The 21,995-nt window shown below is 39.4% G+C and overlaps 2 protein-coding genes across 4 annotated transcripts in view; one reads left to right on the forward strand and one right to left on the reverse strand.

Moving 5' to 3' along the window:
* Window positions 1-12,749, reverse strand: part of USH1C (USH1 protein network component harmonin) — a 51,011-nt gene extending 38,262 nt beyond the window's left edge. For all 3 annotated transcript variants that reach the window (XM_054827555.1, XM_054827556.1, XM_054827557.1), the window contains exons 1-4: window positions 12,631-12,749; window positions 8,609-8,676; window positions 6,501-6,644; window positions 5,869-6,007 (exon numbers count right to left, since the gene is read on the reverse strand). In XM_054827555.1, coding sequence (XP_054683530.1) covers window positions 5,869-6,007; window positions 6,501-6,644; window positions 8,609-8,676; window positions 12,631-12,666 — 387 coding nt within the window. In that variant the 5' untranslated portion in view covers window positions 12,667-12,749. The remainder of the gene's footprint in view (window positions 1-5,868; window positions 6,008-6,500; window positions 6,645-8,608; window positions 8,677-12,630) is intronic.
* A 3,228-nt stretch (window positions 12,750-15,977) lies between these two features.
* Window positions 15,978-21,995, forward strand: part of OTOG (otogelin) — a 114,454-nt gene continuing 108,436 nt past the window's right edge. The window contains exons 1-4 of the mRNA XM_054826090.1: window positions 15,978-16,094; window positions 16,192-16,252; window positions 16,391-16,445; window positions 20,178-20,268. Of these exons, the coding sequence (XP_054682065.1) occupies window positions 16,043-16,094; window positions 16,192-16,252; window positions 16,391-16,445; window positions 20,178-20,268 (259 nt within the window). The 5' untranslated portion in view covers window positions 15,978-16,042. The remainder of the gene's footprint in view (window positions 16,095-16,191; window positions 16,253-16,390; window positions 16,446-20,177; window positions 20,269-21,995) is intronic.

Below are 21,995 nucleotides of genomic sequence, written 5' to 3' on the forward strand. Positions count from 1 at the left end.
TTTAGGTTTGGAAAAGGTCCTTGTACTACAACCTGAGTATTAAAAGCATGATTTTTACAGTATTAGTGAATATCTTTATTGACTAAAAAAAATTTAGCCAGAGGCACATTCATCATAACACGTTTGGTGAAATGTAGTTAACATAAAGACTCTGGCTGTAATAATAATGATTGAGGGGAACTTGCCTTTCATACAATTGCTTTGGGATCGCTGGTGCACCAGGCCCTGCTACCAAGATAAGCTATGAACACATTTTCAACTGCTGCTCTGGAAGACTGGAAAACTTTGCTCTTTCAGATTGCAGGGGGCACAGGAGACTCATTGGGAACAGAAAAGGATAAGAAGCCTCATTCAGCCCTAACCACTAAGTGAAATACCATTGTGCAAAAAAAAATCAGTATCTGCTTACAGAATTAAAGACTTCATTGTAATATTTACACAACAGTATTACAATAAATATTGTAATCTTTAACACATTTGTTAAGACCATGTAAGCCACCTTAGATAACTCTCTGATCCAAACGATTTTTTTTAATATAACAGTCTTTTTTTTCTTTGAGCCAGATTCTCCCAGTCTCCCCCATAGAGACTTTCCAACTCTGCTGTAACTGGAAGGACAGAAGGTAATGCCACCAGTCTTAGACTGAGCAAGTGAAGTACTGTGGCCATAGAGACTAAATTATGCAGTGTATCCACTGTTTTTTCCATCGCACAAGTCTGATGGGAGTATCTCTGCCTGAAAAGGCTTATTACAAAGTGTAGAAGTCATAGTCTAGGTCACTGAGGACTAGCTTCCTTCTACACTGCTGACAGTTTTAGGGACAAGATGGGCACAGCTGGGGACTCCTCAGCACCAAAAGCCTAAACTTGCATCACCACGTTTATGTGAGAGGGGAAAGTGGAACTGGAAGCAGGAATTCCTCAATATGACCTGTGTCTTAAGAGACCCTCACATTAGCACAGACTGTGACCGGTCTACCCTTTGGTGATGGGGACATTGGACATGCTATCACCCAGTGCCTCTGCTCTTCTTCATACGTAGTAAGTATTATCAAATCTTCCTACTGGGATCTGTTCAGCTAAAAAAACCAAAACAAACCCACAAAAACACTTTGCCAAAACCAACACCATCCCACCCCCCAGACCACCCACTTTTATTTTTCACTTGTTTCACAAACTTTATCTTCTACTTCTGGGAAGTGCCATATGCTCTGCAGTGGTACACAGAACACTAACACCATACCCACTGTACCAGCATAGTTCACACAGTGCAGTTTCCTCTCCACCGAATTTAAAGATTTTCAGCTAACACAACACAGCATCGGAAGACTACAAAAGCAAAATGCAGTAAGTGACTGTCCTGCAGGAGAGAATATATTTGCAGAGACTAGACTGTGGTCCCCAGCCCCTAAGCAGAGGAACTGCTGCTCCACCTGCTGGACATCCAAAAATCTCACCCAGGGCAGTGGCCTGCCTGCAATTTGCAGCACTCCCAAGAGCTCGACTGTTTTCATTTAAGCCAGCCAGATTTTTAATATGATCTTTAATAAGAGCAGAAGTAGGTCAGTGCTGAAGGCTTTTGAACATACAACCTGTGGTAAAAATGCAGAATCAGACAAGTAAAAACACACAGGGTCTGCAGTTTAGTGTCACACCCCTGACAGCTCTTGCTACGAAGGAACACTCACTTAACCAACTTGTTCCAAACATTCAAAACCACATCCATCCAGTCACCCATCCATCCCACAGGCCTGGCAGCCATGCCGTTGCACTCCTCTTTCGCCTGCAAATACCCTGCTAAATTCTAAGCTAGTTCTGCACCCCAAACCCAAGAACAGTCTAGAGCTGTTTCATCGCCCTCAATGCTTCCAGAAATCAATTGTAAATAACGTGTTTTTAAGACTGGGATTAGCACTGGCAATGTGACTCTACTGCCAAGCAGCAAAATGGCTCAGAAATAAGTCAGACTTGCAACACTGTACATAAAGACTCAATATCCTCTACAAACCATTAAGAGTCTCAGCCTACTTAGGATTCTGCTTGTTATTCTAGGAAATGGTAGGAAAGTGAGCAACCTCTGCTTTTCAAAGGAAGCTTGAGATCCTCAATAGTAAAATGCTCAAAAAGCTTGCTCCATTTCCATCTCTGGGCTTTCTCTGGATTACTCACTTGCAAAAATACCAGAAGTTTGTGTACTAATATTTAACCTCAAGTTTTCAATGTTGACCTCATTTGATCTACCTAGACTTTTCTGTTGATCTTACATATTTGTTGTCAGTGGGGTTTTTTGGTTGTTTTTAGTTTAGTTCAAGATCCCTCCTTTACGCACATCTTCCACATCATGAGGGTTATAACAGACCATGGAGCCTGGGTTTGCACAAACCTAGCTTTTTAAAAGGGTAACCTAACCTAGTGTTATTAACTGCAAGGCCACAACACACAGAAGCATCCCAGTTTTAGGACTGCAAATGGCAGTGCCGTTTGTGAGTCTCCATATAGCTTCTGTATCAGCAGAAGTAGTGTTGCTCCAAGGATGCTCTCATTCACTAAGCAAGTCATATCTGTTAATATTATAATCATCTCCCTAAGAGGTACACGCTTACAAAACTATAAATGCAGCCAAGAGCATATTTTATTTTTTCCTCCCATATGGGAATAAGCTTTTGCCATATAGATATTTTTAATACTCCTCTTTGCTGAGCTTCAGAAATTAAATGGCAGTCTAGTACTCTTCCCTCATCCTAATGACGTTTCTGTTACTGACTGGCGGTGCTTGAGAAATATCCCAGTCTAGGCTGAACTACAGGAGACAAAGGCATGTAACAAACTGCTTCTTTTTAGGACACCTTAACAGCTTTTCCTGAAAAAGTGTCTATATACTGAAGTAATTAATAATTGTTTTCATATATTTTGTTACTTTTGTACTAGTATTACTGCATACTAACCTTCTGAATCAGAAGTCCTAGAGATAAAAGTCTGCAGGATTGAGCAGAGTAGAACAGTAACGATTCTTTTGTTATTATATATTGCTGTTTCCCCTTTCCCTATCAACCAGGGAGATGACAGACTTTTCAAAAGAAAAGCTGCAAACCTAACTTTTCCCAAATAAAATGCCTATTATTTGTAACTTTTAACATGAGAAATATAATATTTAGTGCTTCCAGGAAATTGAAGTGGCATACAGATCACTGTTTCAAATTTCTCATTTTGTATACTTCTTCCACTTTCATCATTCATACCAATCTCCATCTCTTTGTATTCAGCAGAATCCCCACAGACTTAAGTATCAGAAAGCAGAGAAAAAGAAAAAAAAAGTAGTAGTACATTTCTTCATGAAAGGACAAAATACTTGCCTTTTAGAGAAACTGTAGTTAAAAAAGGGTCAAAACTACAAATGTCTCGGTGAGTTTTCATGATTACTCAGTCATTTTAGTGTAACTTGGAAACTACTTCAAGGAGAAAGCATGCAAAATGAATTAGAATTGTTTTAAAAAGCAGGAGGATGTAAAACTGATGGTATAATAGATGGTCATTATACCTTTCTCAGACAGCATTTTTGGGACAGAAAATGTGTAGAGATTTAGTTAAATAAAGCAGGTGGGTGAAATTTCAGAAGCAGCTGGCATTACTGCAAGACAGCAATTTAGAACAATGGGCTGCCTGTCAGTTCTTGTTATTCAGTGGGGTTCAGAAAGTGCCTAGTGCCACCTATTATGAAGGCACTTTAGGCTGAGCTTTAAGATATCAAAAAACGCAAGTCAGAAAGTTATGTGAGCTGCAAAGCACCATCTGTTCAGATACAGTCTAACTCTAACAAATTCATGGTCTCAAGCATATTTCTCCCTTATTGTCCCTTTCTCTGCCAAACTAACCACATTCTGAGTTGCAGTACAATTTGTACAACCCAGCCCAAAGATCCTTCACAATCCCATTCACTGTCACCAACTTGTAGTACAATGGCCTGTTACAGGAAACCAGCAGTGCTTTTTTGCATACTGAGGAAAAAAAATTAAAATTGACATTCTTACAGTGCATAACTCTGAGCACATAACAACTCTGAGCACGTAACAACTGAGCATTGCTCCTTATCCATTAATCATGTCAAAATGTTAGTCTGAAACAAGCAGAGCTGCAACACAGCATTAAGATGAATGTACTAGCATGACGGTTTAAGACAGCGGCTATTAAGTCCTTTATTGCTCAGCATCATTAATGCCTTCCAGAATTTTCCAGGAGATCTTTTCAAGTCATATAAGTGACTAGTCTTTGTCTTTTTGTCAGTTTTCTAACAGTGGAGGAAGGATGCAGCTAGAATCTCTCTACTGAGCTGATCACAATCCAGGAACAACTCTCTTGTCTATGTGTCCCATTCTTAACTATATAACATAGTCCACAAGATACACAAGCTTTTGTAGTGCAAACCCTGGAAGGTGCATCAGTGCCCTTTTCTGGAGTCACCCACTGGCAAATCCCACGCTTAAAGCAGGCCACCGAGACATCCAGCACAGGGTTTGTGGTATCCTATACCACTCTCTCAATTCTAACTAAATACAGAATTTGTGGGTTTGTTCTAAGGAGGAGCTTCTAAAAGCATCCAGGGAGCTGGTTCTGTGCCTGTTCAGAGCAGGCTGCCAGAAGGTGGGACTGACTAATTCAGTAGTGATTCTGAATTAGTCAATGTGATATATAGCTATGAATGCACAAACAAAAGGGCACATGCATGTATGCAAACAGACAAGCACATTTACTTAAACTTTAGAAAGCTCTCAGTGTGAATTACACAAACATGGAAACCTAACTTTGACTGCCTTACAAACAGACTTTTTTTTTTTTTTTAATTTAATAGAGTCATGGGGTTACACTGAAGCATATCTACAATACACATTAGTTTAATTAAACACTGTAATGAATCTTGCCAGTCTAATACATTTTGGACTAGTATTAAATATAAGCCTTAAACGTCAATACTTCCAGCAACTATTCAGAGTTGACAAATTGAAATTAGCCAGGCATATCAGCCTTTCTACTCAGAAACACAGACCTTTGATACACATTATCAGCTTTGAAAGCATAGAAAGGTGCAAACATTTGCCATAGCAGCTGCTCACTTCTCTCTTCACTAAGATATATACAAGCAAGAAATGACACATCCAAAAAAAACCACCCAAAATTTAATCAATGCAAATTGCATAAGTACTGATTTAGAAAAAAATGTGTTTCTATACATAATTATTTTTGCCAACCTTGTTACAGTTCATGTAACTAAAATTTAATCACTGAAAGTGCGATTCTCTGTGGTACAAAGGATACTGGAAACGGTTAAAAATAGGTTCATTCTTTTATGTTCTTCCATTGCATAAACCAAAACCCCCACAATTTCTACATGAAGTTCAAATAAACACTTCATTACACAAATTATATCTGTGCAAGGTGGAATTAACATTTTTTAGTATTTATACGCTCTGTTCTATTTTTAATCACAAATTGGCAACTTAAAACACTCTTCCACTGTCTAGTTAGAGATCTTTCTTTCCATCTGTTTACATTTAACTGTTGCTACTCATGAAGTATAAACGCTCTAGAAAGCCCTTTTATCTTCATGAGTTATCATATCCCAAATAGGAAAAAAGGTTTCCATATCATTAAAATTGATGAAAAGAACAATTTTAATAATTTGATTCACCATTGGTATAATGGTATTTACTATGGCATTGACTTACACATTTTATGAATCCTATTACAAGTGACAAAGAATACCTTAGCAATAGCTATTTCTAAATATTAAAGAACAATTCTTACTGCTCACTTCCCTAACATTGCAGCAAAAGGCTATTTGCAGCACAGTAGTCATGAATGTAATTTTATTACCTGAAGTCCAACATTGTCTGCCTGTCCTCCTTTAACTAGCTGGGAGATGAAGAGGCCACAGCTAAATTCCACTCCACCTCTCACACTTATTCCCAGTCCTTCAGGATGCAAACGATCCAATCTCACCTCTTTCAGCTTTCTGCAAAAATGGAAGATACTTGACTATTCCGCTGCATAACACTTTGTGGCAATAATGTTTCATATGAAAGCTACACATTATTTTTCTCCTGTAACATTTAAGCATGAAAAAAGCAAGTTGACTGAAGTTTGGACAGATGTGTGTTAGCCATCAAGTATTTTTTATAAGAAAAGACATCTGCAACCACTGAAGTTCTCTGCTTCTAGAGGGTTAGAGCTATAAGACTTTTTTATTATTAAATGCAGAAAAAAAATTAGAAAAGATTGTTTCAACTAGAAAGCATTGGTTTTGACTCCCTTATGCTGCTTTTACTAAACTACTTGGCAAACAATTTCAGCTAGCTCAAAACTGTACTTCTAGCAAATATAACAAAAGTAAAATTATGCCCAGCTCTACACAGGTGACTGATATTTTACTTGGGATTTGTCTGAAAACTCAGTCAGTATTTCCTGCTTGTCTTTTAAGTTAGCTGCATTGTTCTGCATTCTCTTACCGTGATCTTTTGGGTGTAAGCTGATCGTATTCCACCTGGTGTTTTAATGGGATAAGTGGGCGGATAGCATCAAATAGAGGCAATCTGCTTGGTTCATTAATCACAAGTTTTAGGTCCCCCACAAGCACTGGGAGATTCATAGATCTACAAAAACACAGTGAGAAAACAGGCACAGGTAATCAACACAAAGCATAATTTAATAACTTGCTGTACATGTAGCTTCAACATTTGCATTCAACCTACTAGAAAAGTTATTTATGCAGACATTGGTTTAACCAAAGCAAATTATCCTCTGAGAAAGCAAACTTTGTGTAAGTAAAGAGGAATAACAACTACCTCCTTCAAAATAACTGAAATTTCCTATATATTGCCTTTATCTTTTAAGGTCATGCACATCACTTTTATAGATGACACCTTTAATTTCAGAGTCCCCAAAAGATTTATGGAACCATTTGGAAATAACTTTCCTGATCAGATATACCTGTCTACTAGATTTTTCTTTCCTTACTAGTTAGCAATCCTAAGTGAATCTAGGCTACAAGCTCCTTCCTCTCCTGAACTCAGGGGACTGACAAGTTGTTTTGAACCAGGAAATAAATCATGATGCTCAGTAGCTAGAGCAAAGACTTAAGTGTTAATTTTTTTTTCCCCCCAAAAAATTGAAGGGCCATCAACCAATAAAGAAAATCTACAGAAGTTAAACCACTATGAACATCTGTTTTATGAGAGCTATGCAAAGTCGTCTTCTTGATATTGTCAGGACTGAGATAGTTAAATGTCTAGAAAATATACTTTGCTACCCAGCTGCAAGAGTGGAGGAACAGCTCCCTAAGGTTCAGTGGAACTATTCCTACACAACATCGTTAAACTTAGTCTATATTATTTGCTGGTCCCTCTCTTATAATTTACATTTCCTGGCATACAGTATTTCTGACGCATAAGCACTGAAAATACAAATCAGGAATGCACGTTACATGGGATTAGAAGTCAAATACTTTTGGAAATGCTATTCACAGTGAAGCACACATTAAATGTTAACTCTAATAGGAATTGCACATACTTTTGCCCTGAAATACTTTATAATGTATTCCAAAATTTGATATATCATCAACATACGTTCACAGAGATATTGGAAATTTTGCTAAAGTCATTGCAATTTTGGAAATTGAAGAAAAATTACTATATGCATTGTTAGTTTTGTAACTGCAAGAAGATTTTAAATAATTCAGAGCTACTGAATCAACCAGCTTTCCAAACAACAGGCTTTATGAATGGAGAAGCAATTAGACAGACCTGAGTGAAACTGAATCAGATATGCAGCTGAATACATCCATAACTACAGCTTAGTGCAAACATCAGATGGAAACATCTACATTTCACTCAGCTGAGATGCTATTAAGATATGAATGGAAACAATGTCTGTCAGAGCCACTTGTCTATGATGAGTGGAAAATACATTCTCATATTCTTTGAAAAACAACGGATCAGATGCTGATCTCATTTGCAACGATATAGGTCCTAAGCAACTGCAGTTTAAATCAGTTCAGTAAAAGGATTGGTAATAGGCCTATCACCTTACTTTTTTTTTTTTCCCCATTATGTTGTAATAAACCAGAGTTTTTAAACATGCCAAACAGATTCCCAGACTAATTTTTTTCAGCTTTCAGATAACAGCTGCAAATAAATTTTTATCTGAATAGTTAGCAAAAATCTTTGAAAAGCAAACTCAATTAAAACCTCTGTTGCAAATAAATAAGCATTATCTGGAAATATTAATGAATTTGATTAAGGCTCTCTTCCTGTTCCCTAAGAACAGTTTTATCATCCCAGTGTTTCCCTCCCCTCCAATACAAATCCACCAAATTCTTTTACAAAACTGCCCAGTCATAAAACCAAAGTAACTTTATGGGTTATTACAGACATGTTCCTTCCTTGTCTGCAGCTACACTGTAAAAGTATAAGACTTCATTAAACAGAATAAAACCCTATTACTTCAACTACTTTTCTAGTAGCATATAAAAAGACAACTTGAAATCTTGAATATTCACTCTTCACATTTAAAAACGTTAGTAAAATTCTACACAAACATATATAAAGCCAGATCTTACTGGTGGTACATCCGCAGCACATCATAAAGGTAATCCTTCTCTGCTTCATTGTCAATTAGTAGATTAACCTGAAAACCCAAGGACATGATTGTAAATTTCTGACTAAATAGCCACAAATGTTGAACACACAGGACTTCCACAAATTCTTAAGCCATAGAGCAAAGATTTTGATAGGGAAAGACTTCTTTTTTTTCTCCCCAAGATAAACACATTTTTGCAACAGAGTATTACCTCACAATGTGAAACTTGTAACAAGACTTTCTAAAATTAGTATTACAACAATTAGGCAAGGTGGTAAATACTGATATACTCTGTATGCTAGATTTCCCCTCAGGAGTAATATTATTACAATAATATGATATTTGCCTTACCTGATAATCACTGTACTGTTGAACAAATGTTTTCAGAAACCTTTTTGGCCATTCATTAATATAGTACATGCTGTCACAGATAAAACCACTGCACTGAGATGATTATAGTCTATGTTCTGTCATCCAAACCACTGATTTCAGTTCACTTATAACATTATGCAAACTGCTATGCTACTGTTCCTCTTTGCTCCAGCTCTTAACTGATAGAACTTGCTAGTTATTCTTTCCTCCCCCGCTAACAGTGCATTTACTTAAACCAGTGTCATATTACTATGCCTGCTCTTGGATAACTACAATAAAATAAAGCAAAAAAAATCCACTCAAGAATTCTCATATGAGGAGTTCAATTTATATTCAGTAACGATGAAACCCCTGCTGACCTTACTTGCAGTGAGGGGTCACATCACATTAGTTTTACATTTGGTCAAGTTTAATGTTTAGGAAAACAATTTACATCTGACCTAAAGGCTAATATTACTGTGATGTGAAGTCTGAGGACCTATTTGCATGCTTAACAAAAGGCCCCTTCTTTCTAGGTTTGCAATGGTTTGCATTATATTCTAAACTAAATAGGTGTTTCATATTTCCTTTGTCCCTTTGGCTCTCTAAAGCCAGCAAGACTCCACATACAGGTCATTTTCTATTACTTGTCTCCTCTGGAAAAGGACACTTTCAAAACACCTAAAGGCCAAAAAGCTACATGCAGGACAAGATTGCTTGACAGTAACACTACTGAGTAAACCAAGTTATTCACAGTGAATTTCAAAACACAGAAGGAAAAGTCTACCTTAAAAGGAAATAAAATGGTTGCAATCAAAACTGACTGGTTCACCAATACTGTAGACAGACTCAAGGCGATACATGTAAAACTAAGTCCAACACCTATTTTCTCCCTTCCCCGTCAGGAAAAATACAACATACAAATGAGCTTTGGTTCTGGTATACAGAACTCAATCCCCAGTGCTAGTTAAGGTACTGTATGAGCAGACCCTCATGAAGAACACTAAATGTTTAAGCACATCAACAGTACATAGCAAAGAGCAAAACCATCATCATCTGTTCTCCTAATTAGGAAAGCAACCAGGAACAACATCAGATTTTTCTCCTAATAACCTAGCCGGACATGTTTCCCACGTCCTGTCAGGAACTGGAGGGCCATATCTAAATTCTCCCACTTCTTCTCACAAAACATTCAGTCTTCCTGTTTGATCCCTACACTTCTCACCCTGCCACCAACAACTTCCTTGTGCTCTGACAAAAACAAACACCCAAGTGACTTCTTATCTATTCAGAATGCTACAGCTGGGTTAATCTTCCTGGGTCGTCTCTCTAATGAGGTCCTTATTCTCCTGCTGTCTTCTATTTCACCAGTTTTCACTTCATTGTAGCCACCTGCATCTCTTACCATTTTCGTAATTCATTAAGTCCTTGGGACAGAGACTTACTTTAGACATACACTTTACCTATGCTTATCAACAGCTTCTAAGAGCTGACTCCAATTTCCTAATTCCTAAAAGATCATGCCCCTACATGTTAAAGAAAAAAATAAATTAAAAAAATCAGTGATGACATGGTATAATCTGCATCAGAGAAGTATTTTAGTATCTCCCTGTTTCTGGAGAAAATAACTGTAGAGGTATGGGATAGATGATTTCACAGCTTTTACACCAAGAATATTAAAAAACCCCACATCTGGACAGGGTCCTGGGCAACCTGCTCTAGGTGGCCCTGCTTGAGCAGGGGGTTGGAGCTCTCACTTGGAGATGACCTCCAGAGGTTGCTTCCAAACTCAGCCTTTCTGTGATTATATAAGGGTATGTTCACAGCAGTTGTGTAATTTACAATCCTAGAACACAACTAAAGAGTTGCTTATGCTCTGTTTCTCACTATACAAATTGCACTGTTTTTCACAGAAATTAATAAGGAGTCATCACAAAAACTGTACCTACGTACAAAAGAAAAATCAAATCTGGCAACAAGTCTATATATGTTTATTCAGTAGAACTTGTGGGAATAAAAAGCACTTTTTGGTGTGGAAAAAGTTCAGATTACAGTAATGCACTACTGTAGCACTAGCCCAATCTGTCAGCTTTCAAAGAATAATATAAAGTTCTATTTAAACTATGCAGCCTTTGAAAAACTATTGAGAGAAACAGAAGAACTGGACAATATATTTGCATATATTATGTATTTTGCATTGCTGCTTGCTTGATAGGGATAACTGATTAAAATTACTAAGAAAAAAAATAATATGAAAACAGCAAATAATTGAGAAAACTCAGATTCTGTGGCTAAGCATTTTCACTGTTTTGACACAGAAAAAGTATCCAAGACATTAAAATTGCCACAGAAGCCACTAGAAGCAGGATGATACAAAATAATTTAAAGAAAAGACCTGTTCCAGTATCCTTTTACTCAGATAAAGTTTTCACTCAGACATGCATCCTACTTATTTGCATCAACAAAACACTGACAATAACTCTTACGTTATCAGGGGTAACGTAATGATTTATGAATTATAGCAGCAATGAAAGGGAAAAGGTTTAAAGTTCAAGGTGGTAACCATCCACCTAGGAACCAGAGTCTTTATAGATAGGTTGCACAACCCACTGTTGAACTATACAGTAATAGGTAGCAAGGCAGAAATAACTTGCTAGATGTCTACAGTCATCACTATGGAGTGTGCAGGTCCTTAATGTTTTTGAACTTCAGTTTGTCATATAGATGTTTTTTTTTTTCACAGCCTTTCTACCACATTATAATGATTCTTCAGTTAATGGCTTTATTACCAGGTGATACTTCTATAAAACACATTACACTGCTCTGAAGAAACTCCATTCCCTAGCTGACAACAAAAACAACCAACCTTTCCCACAGAAAAAGCACCACACAACAGTACTGAAAACTTTAGTCTGAGAGAGTCTTAAACGGCTATGGAAAAACATCTCTTGGATGTGTAAACAATTTCCTCCCCTTCTTTCCTTAAGCTTTTTGAGCTTACTCTGCTCATACAATTTTGAACTTTGCTGCACACTTATTTAGCTAGGTAAATGACAAAATGACGTGTCAGGCAGACTGAGTCGCTCCATGTATCAAGTGCATTTACACATGACTGCACATGTACAATTGCACTTGTAAATGTTAAGGTGGAACTGAAGTCTTCCGAGCAGCGGCTGGCAGCGCACAGGAGTGCAAAGGGGAACTGCCTGGGCCTGGACTTCAGCACCTGCACTTTTGCCTCCCCTGAACTGGACTAGGTATAACATTTTTTACATTTTATTAAAATAAAATAAATTGTATCAAGCCCTGAAAAAGCTCATGCATTGGGGAACGTTCTTCCTCTTCTCTTTCTCCCTTTTAAAGCTTTTTAAGTTTTACAACCACCCTCTCACAGGAGGTTGCCGCCCGCTTTTCCGCGCGACTGGCACGGCAGCACCAACTTCCCCAAGCTTCTCCCTTCCCCGTCGGTCACTCTGGCAGCGCTCAACCGCGGGCAGCGCCGGCAGCACGCCCCAGGCCTTCCCGGCGCCAGGAGCCGTGCCCCAGCCCGGAGCTTCGCCTCCCTCACAGGCCGCGGGGGAGCGCCTCTGCCCACAGCCTGCGGTCGGCCAGTGAAGCGACCCCGGGTGTCCGTGGGCTCCGCTCTCTTACCTTGTGCCGGAATTCACGGGCGACCCGGCGCTCCATGGTGCGCGGGGTGCGGACGCTGGGAGGGTGCGGGCAGTACGCGGAGCGGCTGCGCCAGCGAGGCCGCGCCCCGGGGCGGTAGGAGGCGCGCCCGTCGCTGTCGCCTGCCACCACCTACAACATCCCCGTCCTCCGCCGCCGCCGCTCCCCAACCTCGCTGCATTAGGTAGCCGCCGGGTAGCGATAACCTCCCTGCGACCCCAGGCTTTGGTTGTTTAAGGCCAAAGCAAAAGAGAAAGAAAAAAGTAAAAGAAAAATAAAAGTCCCCCTCCCCCGGTGTGTTACCTGGCCGTGCACCACCCGTCTTTTCCCTGGGCTGATTTTTACAACTGGTGCTTCTCATACAGCATGGAGCTGACATCCAAACTTCTCTTTTGTAGTTGTAGGTATGTATGTCACTAGCCCTACTATTTGAGAAAAGCGCGAAGCTGTGAATTTTAAAGCATGCTAACACCTGGAGAGGGAAAAAAAAAAAGAATAATTTGCTTCAGTAAATTGCTCTACTGCAAATAATCTCAATTTTTTAATTTTTATGTAAGGAGGGTGAATCTGATGTATTGCTGTCTAAGTCAAATTTCCACCTGCCTTTCCCACTCACAGAATACTGTTGCTTAGAAATGTAGCCTCTGACATGCCTACTGTGACTAACTGCATAAGAATCAAGCTCAGAGTACCTGAAAAGAAGCCTATTTCAGACTAATCTCTTTCAGGTAATTTTGTCTTCTCCCACTTTCCCTAATGTAGTACACAATAATAAAGACTTCTGCAATCAAGGCTGGAAGCAAGTGGAAGTAACCTGCTAACCTATGTCCTTTAGTCTCCCTGCAGAATCAGCTTTACCCACATCACTCTGGAGAGAACAGGGTTTACTTAAGCACAGGTAGCTTACCTGCTCCTCCTTCCAACAGAGTGGAAACTTGCATGAATACATATAAAGACGTGATAAAAAAATTCCATACCGCCAAATACAAACTGGAATCTGTTTAATTATTTCTGTGTGATAACCTTCCTAAGCTACACCAGCTCCTTTAGAAGCTCCTCTTACCCCTTTCAGAAGATGGCTTTGCTATATCGGAACATTTCAGTGGTACATATGCTACCCATTTCTCATATCAGGTGTCAGGAATAAGAGAGGAATGCATTTTAAGCCTGTGTACAAATACAAAACCTGTTTTCAGAAAACAACTTTCTCTTAGAATTGCAGCTACTAGTACACAAATAACGTCTTCTACCTAAGTTCTAGTACCACAAAATATTGAAAAGCTATTCTATCTAAGCATTAGACAGACAACCACAGAATTTCTTCCCTGCGTATGCAAAACAAAATTGTATTATATTTGAAAAGAGAAGGAAGGAGATACATGAAATTTAAAGGACACATAAAATACCATGTGTGTTTTCTTTAAATTTACATATAGACTATAACAGTCATTTATATCTTTCAATCATTTCTAGAAAACTTTACAGGAATAGATCTTTTACAAGCTCAAAATTATGTACATTTGAAAGAAAGTAAATTTTTTTATCATATAGATAAATTTTCCCAAGGTCAGAAACTCCTCCATGTAGTAAAATATTGTGCAATTAACTTCATTTGGTGATGTGAAAACTGCTCTGCATCATCAGGTAGAGGACACACCACAGAAAGGATAATAAATTGGTGGGCTGTTAGTCTGCTCTGTTACATGAATCCCTGTGCACTACTGTGCATAAATACAAAGCAAACAAACCCACAAAGCTATCCCATGCTCCCATCAAACTGGAAGTTTGATAATCAGAAAATTTATGAGATGGTTCTGAAGTATCCATTACTTAAAATATGTCATATTAAAAGATGGTACAATTATGACTGTTTATTAATTTTGGATAATTAAATCTTTCATAGCAGGAAATCAAATTGCATCTAAATTAGCTTTAAACTAGCTTCAGTTATTGTTTGCTATTTGTGTCACTAAGGAAAAATGAATAAAGCGGGCAGCTCATTTAGTAGGCAAAGAAATACATTAAAATGTGTGTTGTGTAATCTGATTCCTGTTGCTTTTGATCTGCTTTGTCTACTTCCATTCATGTAATCAGGATCAGAGAAAGTGCACCAAAGCCAAGTGTGTGGTGCATTCAGAATACATAGGCTCTGCTACAGGCTGAGGCTAGCACATAATTAAAAAAATCTGTTTGGGGTTATTGGGAAAAGATGCGCTGAAGTTAAAGAATATCTTTTCTGTCTCACTTTTCTCTCATACACATTCTCCATCCAACATTTACAGGAAAGAACAGAATTCTTAGTGAAAACATCACTAGTTTTCCATCATTTCATTAGAAATGAAACACTTGTTGCACCAAGAAACACAATCCACAGGGAGAAATTACAAAGGCAGAAAAGAGATCTTTTTAATGACTTACTGTTAACAGACTTCCCAAAGCAGTCAGAAAAGGTCCTTTTCATCTGAGACAGTTTCTCACCTGGTATGGGCAGCTTCTAAAGCTTCTGTTATAAGATACGCAAACCTGAAGAATGACAGGGAGAGAGGCAGCAGATGGGAAAGGGAAAAGAACAGAAAAAAGTGAACAGCAATAGGAAGAGGGAAGAGAAAAGGGAAGAAAAATAATGGAAGCAAGGGAAAATAGCAAATTTAATCACAAGAAAAAAAAAGAATAAAAAACCTGGAAAAGGGTCCACAGCTCCCAATTCAAGAGTGTGAATTTATAGTAAAAAAGAAGTTATCAGAAGCTATGGAAATAATCCATACACATTAGCTGCATGCTGCATTCAGTTCATGTCTTATGCTTTTCATTACTCAAGTTCTGACACCTGTTTCAATGGATCGGGGCCAATGCTCCGTGTTAAGCATCGGCAACGTTTGCTGCCTCACAGCACAAGCCGGCAGCTCTCCTCTCCGCAAACTAGCAGTTTTCAGTCGTGCGACATTACCAGGAGCAAAGGCAAAGCCCCAGGTTTGTTCGCGTTAGAGGTGGGGCACAGCCTCACACGGCACCCCACCGCGGAAGTTTCAGCTCCTGCTGCGAAGCTGTCACACTAATCGTTTCCTAAACCCCAGAAGGGCAGGAAAGCGGAAACAAACGTGAGAAGCCGGCGAGGTCAGCGCCCGCGCGAGGCAATTAGGGAGAAGTGTTAGCGGGGCCGAAGCCGCCCAGTTGTAGGGGCAGTAACCGGCATAGGGCTGGGAGCCCTGCTGCAAGGCGAGGGGCGGCGCCCGGGGTGGGAGCTCGGGGAAGGACCAGGGGCGGAGGGCGGGCAGGCGGCTGATAAACCTCCTGTCCGCCCCGCCTGGAAGGGTGGGATGAGCTTAGGGCACAGGTAGCGGTTGGCGGTGAGGGCTGTAGTTCTGTAGGAAGCAGCTGCCACCTGTCAGCCCGCATGGAGGCCCGGCTCCTCCTCGGGGCGCTCCTGTGCGCCTGGCTACCGCCGGGTGAGCCTTTTGTCGGGCAAGGCGCGGGGATGGGATGGGACGGGACGGAGGATAGAGCAGTTCTGGCCATCACTAATGTGGTTCCTTGGCCTTCCAGCTCTGTCTCCGTGGGGCGCCCGGGCGCAGCTCCCTGTCGGCGAGGACCTACCACTCCCCAGGTAAGAGCCAGTCGGGGTACAGCGGGGTTCTTTCCTTGCCGCCGCAGCGCGCGGCCGGGCGGCCGGCAGCCCTGAGGTGGGCCGGGTGGGGTGGGCTGCCGGGCCCGAGCAAACCTTGCCTTGTTCTCCTGCTCTCAGCCGAGGCAGCGCCGCGGGACCTCGGAGAGGGGGTGGCTTCGCTGCCGCGACGCAGGTAGGGGACGCGGGTCGGGCACTGTGAGGGGCGGCGGGTGGGCACGGTGGGGCCGAATTCTGGGGAGAGGGCTGCGGTGCCTCCTCGGGGGGACGAGGCTACTGGGACGTGCGGCTTTTCTCCGAGGAGCCCCCCTACCCCTGAGGAGAGCAGCCCCTCCCCGTAGTCAGCTGCCTCGAACCGCAGGGCGACCAGGGCTGAAAACACGACGTGATGCCATCGCTCGTGATCTAATATGGCGTCTGGCTTTCCCGCGCTGCGCCGCCGCCTGGCGAGAGTTTTCTGAGGTGTGGTTGGCGGCGTCGATCTGAGGAATGGGTGTTCTGGTTGTCATCAGGATAACGTGTTTCTCATATCTTACCTGAGTATATCTGTACATTATAACGATACCGTCAGTATGTCTGATGGCTGTTCTATTCCTTGTGATTCTTCAGGACTTTTTCTTCAAACAACGTTAAATGTGTGTTTTATCCTGGCAATAGGGAGTGCCACTCATGAACGAAAGGAAACTTGGGGTTTGAAGTTTTTAAGTCGTGAGGGAAGATGGTAGCTAGAGCTTCAGCTTGTTCAGAAATAGTTACATGTCCTATGAAGCATCCTTGTTCCAAGGAAAGCTGAGGTCTGGTCTGGCTCATCAAGCAATAATCGCTTTGTGGGAGCCTTTTCACGGCTCAGTAAAAGTAAATGAGCTGGCTGTATCAGATCGCTACAACTCAGTAGTGGTTTTTGGATGTGGTTTATCTTGGAAATGTAACTATATCATTCATGGTGTGTTGCTGAAATGTAATTAGGGTGCATGGTTTTTGCTCGCCTATTTGAGGGTAGGAAAAGGGAAGTTTGCTTTGTAGCTCTTGTTTGTGGCTTTGCAGAGGAGTCACTTTTCTTTCTGCTTTCTCCCTACTCTTTCTGGGAAGAGCTCAGCAGAGAGAAAAACATGCCACATAACTGCAAACAGGTAACAAAATCAACCACCATAAGAGCAAATGTTTGTGGATTGAGATCTGCCCCTCCCCCCAAGAATTCAAGATACGGTAATAGACTCTTTGTTTCCTTCTGTGCTAGCCTACTGAGCAGAAAACTTCTGTAAGAAACATGTTTAGGAGAAGGGGAAAAAACCTAAATTCAATACTAGTTTTAAAAAGGTGAGAAGCTGAAGAGTAGTTGTTCTAGCCATTTGAACTGTCTAAAAGTAACAATAATGCATTTTTTACATGTTCTTGCTTTTAATAAACTTTCTTAAGTGGAAGAGGTAAAGCAACATTAAGCAATGGTGGTTAAGCCCTCTGCAGAATTTTATGTCCATGAAGACTTAGTTAATGACATAGCCTCCAAGATCAGTTTTCAGTCAAATGTCTAAGTAGGTATTTATAACAGAGAAAACACCTGCTACTTTAAAAATACTTTGTAGAATTGTGCACAGGACTGAGAAATTTGAATGATAAAACTCTAGGGCATGAAAAATAAATGCAATAAATATCACCCAGTCCTTAAGTAAAATTATGTACACATAGCTGGTGGTGTTATTTTGGAAATATTTTGCTCAGTTATTTCTATCACTGTAGACATGATACATTGTAGATAGTGCTCTTTATCAACAGACACTATATTTGTCACTGAATTTTCCATAATGAAAACTCTATTGTATAATTGTGTCACCGAAATATGAACATTTTAGAGGATATAACTGCTATTCCTCATGAGGTGAAGTGAAAAAATAATATGAAATGGCCGTAACATTTGTGTTGCTGTATTACGTAAACTAGGTAAATGTAATTAGATGCTTTGTTAACAAGGAAAAACTTATCATAAGTCATTGGCTTCTGAGGATCGAAAAGTTCATGTTAAATTGAGAAAAATGCTACTCAGCCTAGATACAGGCAGTTCTAGCACAAAGATAGGAGGTTATAGAGAAGGTGAGCAACTTGATTTTAACAGGCATACTAATTAGGAGACATACTTCTACCTGTTATAAGCATGGCAATATAACCACATGATGACAAAATATCAATGTATTTTTGTAACTGGGCTGAGAAGTCTGCTTTTCTATCATCAAGTAGATGATACAGGCTGAATTGGCTTTTGTGATTTGATGTTTTGCTGGCTTTTTTTTTAAAGGAAATGTAAGTATTTAAGTTTTGAAGAACTCTTTTTAGGGCACCTTTACAGATCAATGCTTATACTGCTTTCCCTTCTGCATGGTAGTACATTTTACAGGGCTGGCTGTGTTGTGTGCACTAAAGCCACAAGTTAATATTATTTTCTGAGAGCATATTTTTGACAAGAGCTGGTATGGAAATTATTTTCTGAGTGCTACATAAATTGTCTTGGGTATTATTTCCTCTCAAAGAAAAAATGTGGATAATATTAAACAAGTTATACATGCTCGGGTGCTGTCCTTTTTCTTTCTGTCATTAAAATACTCCCTTTAAGATGGGTTGTCTTTATTCATCAGTTTCCTTGAACTTGGGCATTCAAAGCTGCATCTTAAAGAGCGATTTCCAAAATTCTGTCTATAATACCTCTTTAAATAATTGAGTTTGTACTATAAATTTATAAGTAAAGTGCTGAAACTTTGCACTTGCAAGAAGATGGGAAGGAACTTACATGTTCACGCATCATATCTAAACTATGCACTATTCACTTGGGTGAAATGGTGTGAAATAGTATTGTCCCTCAAATTTACCTAGAAGCTATCGGGTGACTAGTGACCATGATGGGCTGTTAAGCTGTTAACAACTAACCTGTGGGTTCTAACTCCACAAAGAGAGCGGAGGGATTGTGACTGGCACCACTGATAGATGGAAGAATGAAGTGGAAGTTGGATTAATAGATGAATATGGCAAGAATGAGGGGGGAGTCAATGTTATCATGACATACTAATTTATAAAAATAATTACAAAGTCTAATAGACTAGAAACACTGGGATTCCAAAATCCAATTTATTGGAGGGAAAAGAAAGCTTAATTCACTGCAGTATTGAGAAATAATACAAAAACCTCAAGATACCTTGCTGCTGAATGCTGAAGGCAGAAGTGCTTATGAGAAAGGAAATGCAGGAGAATAAAGGCTTTAGGCTGTCATATATTTCTGAATGTTAGAACAACAGGGAAGGACTAAAGAGAAAATGGTAGGAAACATTTTGAAAACTCACCTGGGTGTGAATTTTTATGTTTATGATTTTTTTAAAAAAAAACAGACAAAACCACCACAAACCAAACTTGTTGATTTTGCTGGGGTTTGAATCAGATTCTTGGAAAATAGTGTGAATTTAGGACCTTACAAGACATTTTGTTAATTATTATGAGGTTTAGTGATTTATGCATGCAGAATTATTTTAAATAACTATAATTGAGTGATAATTTCCAAAGCAGAAGAATGTTTATAGTGACAATTATTTTAGATACACATGATGGTTTAGAGGCTGTAATTGGAGTAAAAGGAGTATGGAGAAGGGCAAGGAGGACAGTGTTTGGATATGCAGTTTTAGGCATTTTGGCTTAACTAGCTTAAAATCTGCATGCTGTTGTCAGCCATAATTTAATTTGCTCCTTTACTGGAGTCTTGAGTAGAGTGATTATACTTTCTACCTTACAGTGGTGTTTTTTGATAACTTTTTAGTAAGCCAATATGAAGCAGTGAGCTTACTAAAAATGATAAAATTCCTGATAGACCATGAAGAGATTTTTAAAGTGTCTTGGTTATAGCTGCTGCTTTCTTTGTTCTTTCTGAAAGGAGCCTGGAATGGCAGTTTATAATGCTTCATCTACTACAATATCGTTATCTCGGAACAGGAAACTTCACAGAATGAAATGTGGACCATCTAGTAAGTTATTTATGTTTTTATGTGAGATAGCTTCAATTGTCTGTTATGTTCTGCGTAATTTAATTATTTTTCTGAGGAAAAAAAACCCCTAAAATAGCTAATAGAGGTCTTCATGGTAAGGGGGCTCTACCTTGATTCGTCTCAAAGGACTACAGGAATATCATAGAATAGGGTTGACCTAGCTTTAAGTTTACACCTGGTTCTGGTTTGGTCATTTGAAAGACTGTCTCTAACTGCAGTTTTTCTAACAGCTTTCAGCAGGACAATCTGCTCTTGTAGTGATATACCTAAAGATGTGGAATGCTGCCTAGAAGCCATTAAATTACCCGTCCTGTATCTCTTCTGTGCATGGAGGGTTTTTGTTGTTACTTTTTTGCTGAGGTAATCTATGAATGCTTTTTTGTGTGTGTAATCTATGGGTTGGCATGATGAGGTACTCTTAGCCACCAGCTTGCAGTGGTGAGCATTTACTTGAGGAATTTGCATCTTTGCTTTTTTCGTTCATCTTATTTTCAGCAGTGGACAGGCTTAAATCTCTTTGCTCAAGGGTGAAGATCCTCTGTGTTAGCTCTTTTGTAGAGCCTGTGTGATGCTTGTCTTGTACAAAGGAGAAACATGAGGCAAAGTAATTCAGAGTAACTTTAGTGATGTGAAACCCCTAGTTTCTCTTCAGTCAGCCTGGATGTGAGACCTATCTAATAGTGAATAGTCTGGGTTTGCATCCCCTGGCTTTACAGCACAAAATGCAGGACTGATGTGTGAATTGGACTCTTCAATTGTGGTTAGGGTTGTGCCGTCTCCAAAGCTTTTAATTTCTTTAATACGTACTGTTTTCACAAGCTTTTCAGAAGTGTGCAGCTGAATGTGGAGGAATAATATAAGGATTTAGAGAGGCATAATATTACTCAAATAAAAACTATTACCTATGAACTTCTCCAGTATATGAAAAATATCATATATATATATATTCCATATGATAAAATTGATCTACAAATATACCAGTCTATACTTGTAAAACTACCTCTGCTTTTGAGGGTTGCACCAGCTTATTGACCAAGAGGTAGTTCTCTTCTTAGCTCTATTTTTTTTTAAACAAAAAAGCAGCTTCCAAAGAGACATGCAAATCATGCTGAGAAATTTGTTGCCATAATAATTGTTTGCTTCCCTGCGTTTGTTTTTTGCCAAGTGAAAATTCCTTTAATGGGACTAGTGGATTTCATGTTCTGCTTCAGAGTAACCAGCTAGAAAAGACTTTTAAGACACATTGTGCTACTTTAACAGAACTCTTGAAAAGGGTTTATGTGCAAGTTTATTGCTTCTCAAATAGGCCCAATATTTAAGAAAGGTAAGAACAAATCTAGAGGAGGGAGAATGAAATGAGTAGCAAGTATCTCATGATAACTCTTCACATGTCTAGGCTTTTAAAGGAGGATGTAGTTATGATGGAGAGAATTAGGTTTCATTGCCCTCTGCAGATGTAATAGGATAAACTTCCTGTTTTTTCCTAACTCATTTCTATGGGGCAAAAATATTTCATAAGGATTTTCAATTTATGATACTTGCTTTGGGAAGACAATGTTGTTGGAGACATGCTTTAAAAATTGATGATTGCCCATACTTGAAGGCAAATAAAATCAGGGTTATTAAACTCTGGAATTATTATCAGTTATTAAACAGTGGAATACCTAGACTTGGAAATTTCCTTTTTAAATCCCAGTAAACTGTAT

Source organism: Grus americana, chromosome 5 (assembly GCF_028858705.1).
Source record: "Grus americana isolate bGruAme1 chromosome 5, bGruAme1.mat, whole genome shotgun sequence".
In the NCBI taxonomy this organism is placed as follows: Eukaryota; Metazoa; Chordata; class Aves; order Gruiformes; family Gruidae; genus Grus; species Grus americana.